At 38.5% G+C, this 13,511-nt stretch overlaps 1 protein-coding gene across 1 annotated transcript in view; it reads right to left on the bottom strand.

Annotated features, from left to right (window-relative positions):
- The window catches only part of LOC144630316 (uncharacterized), a 63,883-nt gene that overhangs the window by 18,823 nt on the left and 31,549 nt on the right, over positions 1–13,511 (bottom strand). The window contains exons 11-13 of the mRNA XM_078488663.1: positions 3,648–3,754; positions 3,079–3,162; positions 188–292 (exon numbers count right to left, since the gene is read on the bottom strand). Of these exons, the coding sequence (XP_078344789.1) occupies positions 188–292; positions 3,079–3,162; positions 3,648–3,754 (296 nt within the window). The remainder of the gene's footprint in view (positions 1–187; positions 293–3,078; positions 3,163–3,647; positions 3,755–13,511) is intronic.

The raw sequence follows: 13,511 nt of genomic DNA, 5'->3' as shown, positions 1-13,511 counted from the left end.
TCAAACTTATAAGTGCTAAGCTTATCCTTCTGCTCTTCAACTGAACATGATCAGCAACAGGAAGAAGTAAGGGCTCTGAGAACGTAATTGGATTGAAATTCGAGTCGTACTCGTACCCGATCTCGCACTCGTACTCCGATCTAAAGGTCCCCAATGCCCTCATTTTACTTCTTGTCTTCAAACTCACCTCAGTCAAAGAAAGGTTACATGATCCCATGAAGTCGCCTCTTTCATCTTTAATCATTTTAATGGCATTTGTATCTTTGTCCAGGACAACAAACGATAAAGTCGTCTGGGAAAATACAAAAAACTATCGTCCGTACGAGATCTGGTCAAAACAAAGCAGCGTGAGCAATATAAAAATTACAAATATCATCTTTCGATTACAAAATCAATTGCAAGTAATAGGAATGTACAGTAAAAGCTGAAAATGAAGATTCTTGTTTGCATACAGTTCAAACAATAACTGTACAACTAAACTCGAATAAGAAGGGGTGTGTTATTCGGTATCTGCAGTCCGGCCCTTTCCATATATTAATATTTAAGTTGTTTACGAGTTGGAGCATTGTGTCAATTAACAGCTGCCTGTACAAGCCGAATTCAAAAGAGTATTTGCTTACTTGGTTTGTTCAAATAAAAATGTACAATAGCTACTGACAATAGCTACAAGGTTCTTGTCACATGCAGAACGTGAGAACATAAGGTCAAGGCTTCTTTACTAGAAAAAAATATCGCCAAATACAAGTGTTAAAACATCCTAAGGTCACAAAAAAATGTTATTCCAGGAAGGAATCCGAGGTTGACCAATCTTAGGTCAAAAAGGTCAAGATCTATTTAATCTTTAATGTCTCTGTTCCGCATCAAAATATCTTATGTAATAAATCAAAACACACAACACAAAGTTTGGCGTAATGGGGGACACATACCCTGTGGTTGGCGTGACAAGCGACTAAAATTGCGTGACCTTTTAAAGCCTCACTTGTCTCCCCAGGACTACGCTGACAGGCAGAACAAGAGTATTGGCAGGTCGATACATATCGTGTGCCCTTCAAAAGCCTCACTTATCTCCCCAGCACCATAAGCTAGTGCTGGATCGGACAAGAGTATTGGCAGGCAAAGATAACGCTACCAAGACTTAACCGAGAACCGCAAAAGGGGGAAGTGTCCCAAATTTATTGTAACAAAAACAAGAAGTCTCCCACAAAATGGGCTGGGAGGGTGGGAAAAAACATTAACTGCGTTTTACAGTATATTATTGTAAAACTCTCTTAATAAGCAAACAGGTTTTTTTGTAACAATGGTTGATTGTGTTGGTTGTCTAGAAACAATTCTGCTAATGCCAAATTTTATGAAATTACCGTGTTGTTCAAAAAGTCGATACAAGGCTGTTTTCCAGTTAGTATTTAACAAGAACGGTTGACTCTCAGTACATGTACATATACTAGCTTTTAAAGATAACATTCAACATAATTGCATTCAATTTCTTTCATACACAAAAAATATAAATGGTACCGTAATCAACAATAAAATAAGTTTTTGATGATATAAACAACTCTATAAAAGGTGTCAAAAGAAATAAATGTATTACGGGAAAAAAATAAATTATTATGCAAAGTAACAGTTCAAAAACATCGACTTTTTATGGTTTAACAACAGTGAATATTTTAGAAACAATTGACGACAGAAATCAAAGAAAATATTTTACATCGGTTTTGCGGCATAATTCGTGCTAGCAGAGTATTTGGAAAAGTAGACTTTGCTAGCAGGGAACCGGCACAAACACTATAGAGAATGCGCAAGTACCGTATTGTTTTTAAAGCTCAGACACATTGTACATGTATGTAGCTGTTTTTTTTTTTCTTTTTTTGTTTTCAATAAACTATTAAAAAAAAAAAAAAAAAAAAACTATAGAGAATGCGCAACCACCCTGTACGGCGGAAACAACAGAAACTGGTAATAAATATTTTGAAAAATGGATGAAAACAATGAAAAAATGAATCATGAATATCGAATAAAATTTATAAATTAATCATGAACCATCGAGGTAAAAAAAGACAGGAATCATTCAAAGAAGCACTCTACCGCGCCTTTATTTTCCCTTATTTTACTTATTGCAGCCAAGTCTGGCACCACTGCGGGACCAGAAACGCTAACAAGCTAGAAAAAGTTAACGAGCGTGCACTTAGATTAATTTATAAAGATAATTCTACATCATATCAGACTTTGTTAGAGTGGATAGGTCTTAACAACACTTTAGAAACCCGTAGGATACAGGACATGTTAATTACCATAAACAGCTGTTTTCAGGGCAGAGCCCCTGTAAAAATTGGTCGTCTCATAAATGTGAGAAGGAGCAGTTACAATTTGCGAGGTGCAAATGTCTTGACATTACCTAAGGCAAATAGTACCAAATACGGACTCAAACGTTTCAGTTATTACGCCGCTAAGCAATGGAACGGACTTCCTGAGAACATACGCTGCCTAGCTGGCACCAAAGATTTTATACGTAACATTCGAAATTTAACGTTTTAAATTGTAAGTTTTTATTTTTTTTAGGACTTTTTATAGCGATATTAATCAATCAAGGGTGTTTTAATTTTTTATATTTTTAATCATGTTAATTATATTATCTATAGTAGCTAGCATTTTTATATTGTATATATTTTAATTAATTTAGATTTTAGTTTTTAATTTCGTGAAATAACTGTAAACTAGCCGTAAAGCTAAGATTATTTCACGTTAATAAAGTATCTATCTATCTATCTATCTATCTATCATGAATATCCAAAGTTCAATGATTCCGCTTCCACCCCCGAATCTACATGTTAAGTTTTCACTGCGCAGCGCGCACTATTCTTAACAAAATATTACTAAAAAAATTGCTGGCACACTGACGTCTCCATAGAGTCCCCCTCCCGCTTTAACCAGTAAATGTTGTATAGGATCTGAAACGCACTACACAAGCCGGTTCGGACGCACTTCGCTACACAACATCGTTTGGGCCCGAGGGTGGGTGTGCCAGCCTTACTTATCAGCGATTGTAGGTCCCCGAAATGGCGAATTCATTTAATTACAAACCTGTGTAAAATCCGCAACAGGTATCTCCACCATGGTGTCCCATACAGGACTAAGAGTTCCTTTCACGGTTTCCCCGCGCTTGGCCTAAAATGAACAAACCACCAAAGTCTTATGTTTGTGGCGTGGTAATAATGTGAAAGCCGTACCTTTAGCCCTGTCGCACTAAATGGTGTCATTCGAAAATCTGAAGTTCCCTGGTTCGAACCGCTCTTTAGGCTGGAGGTATATAAAAGGAAAGGATTTAACGTGTTGGAGTATAGATAATGGTAGGAAACTGTCTTTGCGGTGTTTTGAAATATCTTGAAAGACCCTTTTAAGAAGGATCTTTATATCGTAAGAACAGAGCCACCGAATGGTTGGCTCATCTATTAGTATTATAAGGGGTTATTTAAGTGAAAACTTTAGAAAATAGACGCAGTATTCCTTCTGTAGGTATTTGAAAGCGCTACCATTCTTTATCGAAGGTATATGAAAGAGTTACCTTTATGTCAAAATTGTATATAAAAGGGTAAAAGCTTGGAACCCGAGGGAAGGCTCCGCCCCGGGAAGCAGTAACATAATTAAGTTACCTGTCTACTGTTTTGATATATAACGCAGTAGGGATCACTGAGGCCATGTTTGTCCATGGGTACCAAGCTGTGACCACTGTGAGCACACACAAGGAGAACCCCTGAAACTGAGGACATTAGAAACACAAATCTGTTACAACGTTCGCCACTGGCGGGAAACATCATGTTATCCGTTCATCAAAGCAGTCGAAAAGTCTCCAAGGTTTATCTTCCAATCAGAAAAAAGTCAACTTGTCGTCATCAGATACGTCATGTTAGCAACCACAACTATGAAATCTCGGGCTCAATAAATTCGCTGAGGCGGGATTCTGATTTAAAAAGTTACTTATTAATCGGGCACGGCCGATTCATGTTTTACCCTTTGATCGTCATGGTCGATAGTCTCCTGTCGGCCAAAAACGAAGGGGATAGCCTGGGCCTGCTGCAAAACCGCAACGGGTCACGAATATTGAAATCGGTTTCATTTTAGTTTTGTCAGCAAATCGTTGCAGGTACACTCGTTCGACTTTTGGGCTAACCTGCAATCAGGCCCCCTTCTTTGCTGCGGCGGGAGGACAGAGAAAAAAGGCTAAGAGGAAGTACTAATAAAGCTATTTGTATAAATAAAAAAGATAACGTCATTCATGTCACGCAATGTTTTTGTCGCAAACTACTGCTGCTTTCTACAAATAGCCGTGTGTTCTGCTGGTACATTTTTTGAGCCGGACTCCACTTTAAAACTATTTTTTATTTAGCAAGAACTGCACAGTTGGCTGTCAAAGTCGCATGTCACAAAGCGTAGAATGTTTGCACAACATGTTTTGAAAATATTTTAGTTTTGGTTAGTAAGACACTTCTCAAGACTTCAGCAAAACATTGGCAATGTACAGTTTTGGTGCGAACTTGAATGGAATTTTTCACAAGATCGGTAAAGCTATCGATTGAAACAATTGACTTCAAAATGAAAACTTTGAATAATTAAATGTTAATTGAATTTTATTTTCATTAAATTTTATCGCGGCTTGCATGCACAATGTCACGGCTTTGAAAGTCTTCAAATAAGTCAAAAGATTCCTTACTTCCTTCCTTCCTTCCTTCTGATCTGATTGTTATTTTTTATGTATTAACTATTTGAAAGTGGTTCTCATTGATGAAAACAAAACGGTTTTTCATTCAACTGCTTGAAGTATCTATAGACTGGCTTAATCAAATTACATTCTGCATGAAATAATTTCTATCCTTTTATCCCGAAACTTTGAGGAAATTGAAATTTTTGTTGGACAGTGCTGCGGCACAAAAAGCAGTTTATAGAACTGAATTAAAAAATAAGAATCATTGATAAAGGAAATTTTAAAACTTTATTTTGCCTCATGTTGACGGATTCAGGATTTTCAAAGACTGCCGGTAAACGGCTGTACAGTGGAACCCCGATACAACGATATGCCAAGGGGGCAGTAAAATAATATCGTTGTATCGAGGAATCGTTATATCCGGGTTCCGTCCCATACATTTTACTATTGCCGGGACATAACATATTCATCGTTATATCGGGAATATCGTTATATCGAAGATCGTTATATCGGGGTTCCACTGTATCTTGTTTGTCTCTATTAAACGATCTTGCATCTATGGTTTCGAACGCTCTAACAAGTGCTGCGCTTTGATATCATGGTAGCGGGAAGAAGTCGGTTCGTTCTGAATTTGTCAGTATACAAGTTGCAGGTCTGTACAGTAAAAAACGTTTTGGGAACAAACCATTGTGAAACTATTTTCTATGCTGATATATAGTAAAAATCCTTAGTACGGCGTGGTCTTTGTTATCAAGTACGTTTCTAGTACGTTAGTACTGCACAGTGTATAACCTTAGAGAATTATTATCAAGTGTGTTCTGTTTTATTAGTGATTTATACGCTAAGGGCATATCGTACTTGGTACGGCAGATCAAAAATAAGGCAAATTTCCCTTATTCTCTAATTGCTTGGTACAGACTGCATTTCCAAGTATCTATCTAGTTAATTTTTTTCTGGTGGGGGCATGCCCCCCCACCCCCCGCTAGGGGGCTCGCGCCTTTGGCGCTCGAAAAGTACCCTGCCGCCTACTTTCAAAGTCAGGACATCTACTTGAAAACTTATTGACAGCCCTGATTTGTGAAAGCACGGGCTTACCATCCTATGTTTGTGAAGTCACAGCATGCCCATATGTGACCTCTCACGCGAAAACGTTCCTTACGGAATCCGTGTGTTCGGCGAAACGCGCGGCAAGCGAACGGATGAGAAACGGCTCGATGAGCCGTTCTACACGGATACCGAGAACGGCTACACGGATGTAAATTTTTGTTACACGGATGAAGTTGAACGGCTACACGGATGTAATTTTTTTTTCTCACGGATGAAGTCGAAAGGCTACACGGATGTAAATTTTCTTCACACGGATGAAGTCGAACGGCTGCACGGATGTAAATTTTCTTCACACGGATGAAGTCGAACGGCTACACGGATGTAAATTTTCTTCACACGGATGATGTCGAACTGCCGCGCGGATGAAAAAAGTTTAAACGGCTTCATTCATAACAAAATAGCAAAACTCCTCTTTCGAACTGCTCCGAATATTATTATCGCAAAACAGTCGTAATACAATAACACTGATTACATAAAATCGAATTGTTCTTCTAATCTGCATTCTGAATCAAAACTTTGAATTAAACTTAAACTGTATCGAATATCTCAGTCTTTTGAGAGAAATGGGAAATTTCTTTGTTTGTTTGTTTTTTTTTTTGGCCGAAAAGAAACAACAGACGTCTGAATTGCGATCAATTGCTGTATGCAACCTTTTATGCTTCTACGCGCGTCACAAAATTTAGAAAAAGAAGACCGCCATTGTTTAACTGTCCCGCGCTGCGAAATCATTTCAAAGTCAAAGCATTCAAGCAGATTTTTTCTCAAAATTTTCGTTTTTATGCTTCTACGCAAGTCACAAAATTTAGCAAAAGAAGGCCGCCATTGATAAATTTTCCCACGCTGTGAAATAATTTCAAAGTCAAAGCATCCAAGCAGATTTTTTCTCTAAGTTTTCGTTGTTATGCTTCTACGCGCGTCACAAAATTAAGTAAAAGAAGGCCGCCATTGTTTAACTGCCACCGTACGAACTAGGCTCCACGAACCCGGCTTCATTGAACTTTTTGTTCTTCTTAAGCCACTATCTTGTTGACATTTAAGTTTACTGACTTTTCAGTATCTTTACAATTGGAAAACAAACTCGTAAAAACTTTCTTGAAGTCATTCTGTTTTCAAGCAGAAATTTGCATCCGACCAGTTGGCGTCTATTGTTTATTGACTAGGGGTAGTTGACACTAAAAATGCCCCCGGTCTTTTGATCTTATCTGATTTAAGTTAAATGGAAACTTGTTTGTGTTTATTTTTGAGGGCTGTAAATAATGAGCGAAACTGTAGCTTGCGGCTTAGTGTTACGAGGTTGAGTGGCTATCGCATCTGGGCACTGGGTGAGGCATTGATGGGCAGTGAGAAGTTGAAGATAGCTCAATTTTATTGTAAAATGCTTATTTCTCTTTCAATTTTAAAATACTATTAAAGTGTAACAATTTTTTAACGTGGCAGTCGAGTTTTTGAGCTTTTGCAGGGTGAGGATATTTTGGATTTTGTTGCCATCGAAATAGATTACAAAGCTTAACTTGCTACTGTAGCGCGAGTTGGTTACGATTGCTGGATTGAAAGATTGCACAAGCTCAAAAACTCGACTGCCAAGTTAACGTTACCGTATACCATTAGGGGTGTCTCACTTTAAAACACTGAAGCGCGTCCGGGTTAAATCAGAAGATACATAAAACTCTATATTAAATTAAAGCTCATAGAACTGGCTATCTAAATATTTCATCCATTTTGTGATAAAATAAATTGTTTAATTTTTTACGAGGTCTAAATACGAAAGTCAGAATCGGCTATTGAAAGATTTTTAACTTACAACGAATTTTAAAATTCGCTTATTTGATTTGTTCGAGGGTTTCCGCTCCCAAAGTGCTAAAAAACGTGTCGGCGTTTTGTCGTATTTGATTTCAGTAAAAACTACTGAGCATTTTCGAAGAAGGGCTAAAATAACATGGATTGATCGTACAGAAAAGCCTCTCAACGCAAAAGTTTTTATAAATAAAACAATCCCCGACACCGTTTTGTTGCTGACATATTGAAGTCATTCCTCTGAAAATTTGAAGTCAATTGAACTAAATCCCTCGGAGTTTTAGCTATCATGCGAAAAATATAATTCGAGAAAATAGCGTTTAGAAAAATCTATCGCTCCGCAAACAAACACCGCCCACAAACTTCCCGCAAACACGTTCTCAGATGACCGGGCCACCTCCTGGGGGAAATCTTCGCACAAAACCTCGAATTTCTACTAGAAGTGCAGCGACCGAATACAAAGCCCTGACTTAAAGATCAAACGTTTTCATCAAGTATCGCTTTAGGTGTTTATTCCCGACCGACAAAAGCTTAGATTGTTGTGTGATAATTACATGCGAGTCTGCCGATGTTACGTAGGCTCTTCGGTTGACACATTCTAATTAGCTTTATAACACTTAGCGGACTAAAAAAGTTTTAAAATTGAAAGAATATGTTTTTGTCGGTAATTCGCGTGCGTTTTAAGTTTTTTAAATAATGTTTTTGGTATATCGGATATAAACTTAAAATCTTTCATCCGGCTTGAAAATTTTGGAAAAAAAATCACCCCTCAAACGTACCGTATACGGTATATATCTCGCCAAAATATGATCCACTACATGTGCGAGGTGAGAGTTGAGGAGTTGTGAGGACGCGTAATCCGGGAAACTGCTTAAACGTACCAGAGAACACCTTGCGGGCAAGCGCTATTGCTACGTCATCATTACCCGATACTATTTGCAGGCAAACCCTATTGTTACGTCATCATTACCCGATACTAGCTTGCGCGCTCACTTCAACCAAGTCGAGATTTTTTCTGGCTTCTGACTGTATGCACTGTATTTCCCCGTGTATTTCCTCTGTATTTTCCTTCTGTAACTACTTACCGTATTTACTCGATTAAGCGCCGCCCCCGAATAAGCGCCGCCCTCGAATAAGCGCCGCATTTGGGACAAAAAAGTTAATAAGCCCCGCCCCCGAATAAGCGCCGCAGATCCGATGTGGCGCTTGTTCGAAGAATTTCGTATAACTAAAAATAGCACTACAATGCAACTCTGAAACAGCCTTGTAAATTCCTTTTCGTCAAAAGCAATGTTTTGCAGTTCAAGTTATTCTTTTTTTCTATCCAAAATTCTTACAATACGTAGTTCTGTTAACGTTTTGAAGGCTGTGAACTTTGTCGGGACAGAAAGCGCAACTACTTTCTTCTGACACTCAAAATACCCTTCTTTTAGTCACTGTAGAAGTTTCGCCTAGATGACATTGTTTGTGGCGTCCAATTTTTAAATAAGCGCCGCCCTCAAATAAGCGCCGCCCTCGAATAAGCGCCGCACTTAAGGCAAGAAAAATTTAATAAGCGCCGCGGCGCTTATTCGAGTAAATACGGTATACGTGGGGACCACTATAATGCCTCCTCGGGCTTTGGCCCCTGGGCCAAAGCCCTGCGGGGGCAATAACAATAGCACTGATGCAAACCGACGACTTCTCATTGGTCAGCTTTTTATTACGAGTTCTTTTTGGGCTATAAAAGAGGGCGCTACCTCTGCGAGCTTCAGGTCATAGCCGCTCACATCTACATGAGCACAGAACTAAAAGCAACTGACGAAGGAAACGACTTAATTCGTTTTCGAAACCGGTCTTGCTAATTTTTTTAAAAAAACAGTTCTTTTAAGAACTCCATGGCCAAATTTAACGACGACAATGTCGCCGCCATACTCGCAGACATGAGCAAACTGAATATTCTACTCCGAATCTTAAAAAGATTCTTATGACACACTGGAATCTCATAACTTAGAGCCATTAACCCGCTCAAACATTTACTATACCTCCAATTGTCGCTTATTAGAAGGACAAATCTCTGAAAGACAGAGCAAAAACTCCTTCACGCATTTAACAACATCATTTGGGAGTTATATACGGTAAGGGTCGAGTGACAATATTATACACTTTGACTTCAAAAACTACACTGCCACCGTACGAACTAGGCTCCACGAACCCGGCTTCATTGAACTTTTTGTTCTTCTTTAGCCACTATCTTGTTGACATTTAAGTTTACTGACTTTTCAGTATCCTTACAATTGGAAAACAAACTCGTAAAAACTTTCTTGAAGTCATTCTGTTTTCAAGCAGAAATTTGCATCCGACCAGTTGGCGTCTATTGTTTATTGATAACAATAGCACTGATGCAAACCGACGACTTCTCATTGGTCAGTTTTTTATTACGAGTTCTTTTTGGGCTATAAAAGAGGGCGCTACCTCTGCGAGCTTCAGGTCATAGCCGCTCACATCTACATGAGCACAGAACTAAAAGCAACTGACGAAGGAAACGAGTTAATTCGTTTTCGAAACCGGTCTTGCTAATTTGAAAAAAACAGTTCTTTTAAGAACTCCATGGCCAAATTTAACGACGACAATGTCGCCGCCATACTCGCAGACATGAGCAAACTGAATATTCTACTCCGAATCTTAAAAAGATTCTTATGAGACACTGTCCCATAACTTAGAACCATTAACCCGCTCAAACATTTACTTTACCTCCAATTGTCGCTTATTAGAAGGACAAATCTCTGAAAGACAGAGCAAAAATTCCTTCACGCATTAAACAACATCATTTGGGAGTTATATACGGTAAGGGTCGAGTGACAATATTTATATACACATATTCAAATTTCTTCACTAATTGCTATTGTAAATATTTAAGCTTTCTAAAATAGGCTTTTACGACTTTTATTTGTAATAAAATGAAGTAGAAATATTTTCGCATTTTTAGGTTTGGTTTTATGCCGTTTTCGTGGCGATTTGTAGCGCGCGAGAGCAGTTCTTGGAGTTTAAAATTTCGACTCGTGCACAGAATACAACTAGAAATAGCTGACACTAGGTTGCCCCCGAAGTTTCGACGATGTTTAGCGGTTTTTCTTTGCTGTTCATCCTTCTCTACAATTCAGACATTTGATTGGAAATTAATTTTCTATTTTGGATGATTATTAATTATGATACGGTAAATCATTTAATTACAAGAACGCAACAGCATCTTGACATCATTTTGTCACGTTTTGCTGTGGTGGGGGATCTCAGCTAGACTCAAGCTAGACTTTAAAAAATGTCCGTCGTCTTTTTTAATTTAACACGCCGGGACGGTCGACCTATCGCGACTTGCGTGGCTCGTTTTTGCGACTTCTTCGCTTTGAATGGGCCGCTTTGCGGGCTCGAATCGAACTCACTTCACTGTGGTAAAGTCTTGATCTCAGCGAGGATAAACTTTAGAAACAGCAAAACGTTTTAAAATTACCATTTGAGCCGGCCCAATTGTTTTATAAATATATGGGCTGAGAGCCCGAGCATGAAGAATGACATGAGAATGATCAATCTTTAGAAAGAAAAGGATGTCGAAAGAATTTCTTACCTCTGTAAAAGCAAACGCCTGCCGCGAGTTTTAAATAATCACAATGCATCTCGAGATCTCTTTTGAATTTCTTTTCTTGATGCCGCATATCATCTTGTAAAATTAAAATTTCGTCCGGAAGTGGACCGATCAAGACTTTTAAAGTTTTCTCCATTCAAGTAGTTTGTGCCTGGTAAATCACGGTCAGTTGGACAAAGGCTTTCTTATCGTAAATCACGCTTCATGACAACGATCAACTTTTTAAAAGGAAAGGATACCGAAATAATTTCTCACCTTTGACAATGAAAACGCTTGACTTTCTAAAAGTCGCTCGCTTCTGGTTTCCGGTTTCGCCTGCCGCGAGTCTTTTTTAAATTTCTTGTAAATCTCGTCCGGAGATAGACTGATCAAGGCTTTTCTCCGTTCAAGTAGTTTGCGCTTGGTAAATAGCGGTTTTGGACTAAGGCTTGCTTATCGTAAATCGCAGACAAATTTGAAGATATGGCTTGATATGTTCGTACGTGTTCCTAGACATATTTCTTCTTCGGCCACTCAGATGTAAAAAATGTGGATTTTCTTACTTCTCTGCGAGTTACTTAGTTAATTATCGCGAAGTCTTTTCAACAATTGCATTGCTTTCGGCGTTTAGACATTGTGAAATGAATAGGCCTCGAATAAAACCTCAAATTATCTTTTTCAAAATTCTGCCCAACTGCAATCAACCTTTACAAGCTTAATTTGTTTACTTGTTGTCATCCGTGCACGTGCTCATGCTTGGGCTGTCATCATTACCCAATCATCGTTTACTTGCGTCATCATTGACCAATCACCGTATGTCGGCATTTTACAACTCCCGATACCTACTTGCGGGCTTTCAGCTTGTCGGCATTTTACAACTCCCGAGACTATTTGCGGGCAAAAATTGATCAAATCGAGATTTTTCCCAGTATATACTATATATTCGCGCGGATTACAATGATGCCTCCTCGGGTTTTGGCCTCTGGGCCAAAACCCTGCGGGGGCAAATATTTACACAAGGCATGCAACTTCGACATCGAAGAATTGGGTACCGCCTCTGGAATGAAGCCGAAAAAAACATACTTCTTCAACTCGCTTTCATCGGAGATCTCGGTCCTCGAAACAACAGTCTTCGAACTATAGTCTAGTCTAATTTGAGTGCAATCAGTTCGCGCCGTTGTTTTTGTTATGAGCATTAAAAAACTGAAATAAAAAGATGGGGGTCACCGCGCTAGTTTTTGTGTAAAATGGATGGGCATTATAGTAAATATTCGACCCGCGAGGTATATATTAGGAAGCCTAGTAATCCGAATGGGGAACTAGAAAAAAGTCATTATTGCATTTTAGTATTAGTCTAGCTCAACAAAATAGACTTTGATCTTATTCTTGGTTTTCATGTTACGTCATAAAATTCTGAAATCAAAATTCACTAGGCCTACTAAATTTTCGTTGTCATTAGACGTAAGATAAACTAAAAATATATCTTTTTGCAAATTTCCAGATCGAAAGTGTCATTCGTTTTTTAAACAGAGCATTTTGAATATTTGAGTTCTCCGTCGTATGTGACCTGAGTGCCGTGACAAAGCTGTTTTGTTTGAAAAAAGGCCTTTCCTTTCCATTTTCAGCAGATTGAACATTTCAGGTATAATAAGTGGTGTTTATGTGAAACTGTACTAGCTCATGAGCCAAAGATTGCCGCTGTTGTAAACAGAATTGAGTTCCAGATGGTTTCTCTGACATCACGGCGGCCATAACTGTGCCCTTCGGAAGGACACAGTTATGGCATCTCCATACTAAGCTTTATAAATTTGCGTGGAAAGGTTCGGCAAATAACTCGCGAACGGTACACCGCACAGACCTGAAACTTGGAGAAATTGTTTATCTATTTATCGTCTATAATATTTGAAATTCATAGCTTCTGTAGTTGAATGGTTTCGAATTTATTTTTTGATTGCGTGACAGTGAAAACCAGCAATATTAAGAACTATTTTTAATGTACAGGAATTAAGATTTCTGAAAGAAATTAAAAATTGTGTTTCGTGCGCATGTCAACGGCACTACCTGAAAACGTGTTTTTTACGGGCAATAAAATTAAAATATCTCAATGTAGAATTTAAACTTTTCTTTAAATCGCGATATATTGTAGACCGTCGTATGACATTTAAATTAATGCATTAAAAATGGGGGTCACCGTGCTCGTTTAAGAGAAAACGACCATGTAAATGGACACATCATCAGACAGTTGACCTCATGCAAGAGCTCGCCCCATGTAAGGGAATCCAAGAGAGTCTTGGATTCCGGATTCCACACCGTGGA

This window comes from Oculina patagonica, chromosome 11 (genome assembly GCF_052425735.1).
Source record: "Oculina patagonica isolate OP01 chromosome 11, crgOcupat, whole genome shotgun sequence".
In the NCBI taxonomy this organism is placed as follows: domain Eukaryota; kingdom Metazoa; phylum Cnidaria; class Anthozoa; order Scleractinia; family Oculinidae; genus Oculina; species Oculina patagonica.
Note: the sequence above shows the minus strand (reverse complement) of the source record. Positions and strands in the feature narration are given on the sequence as shown.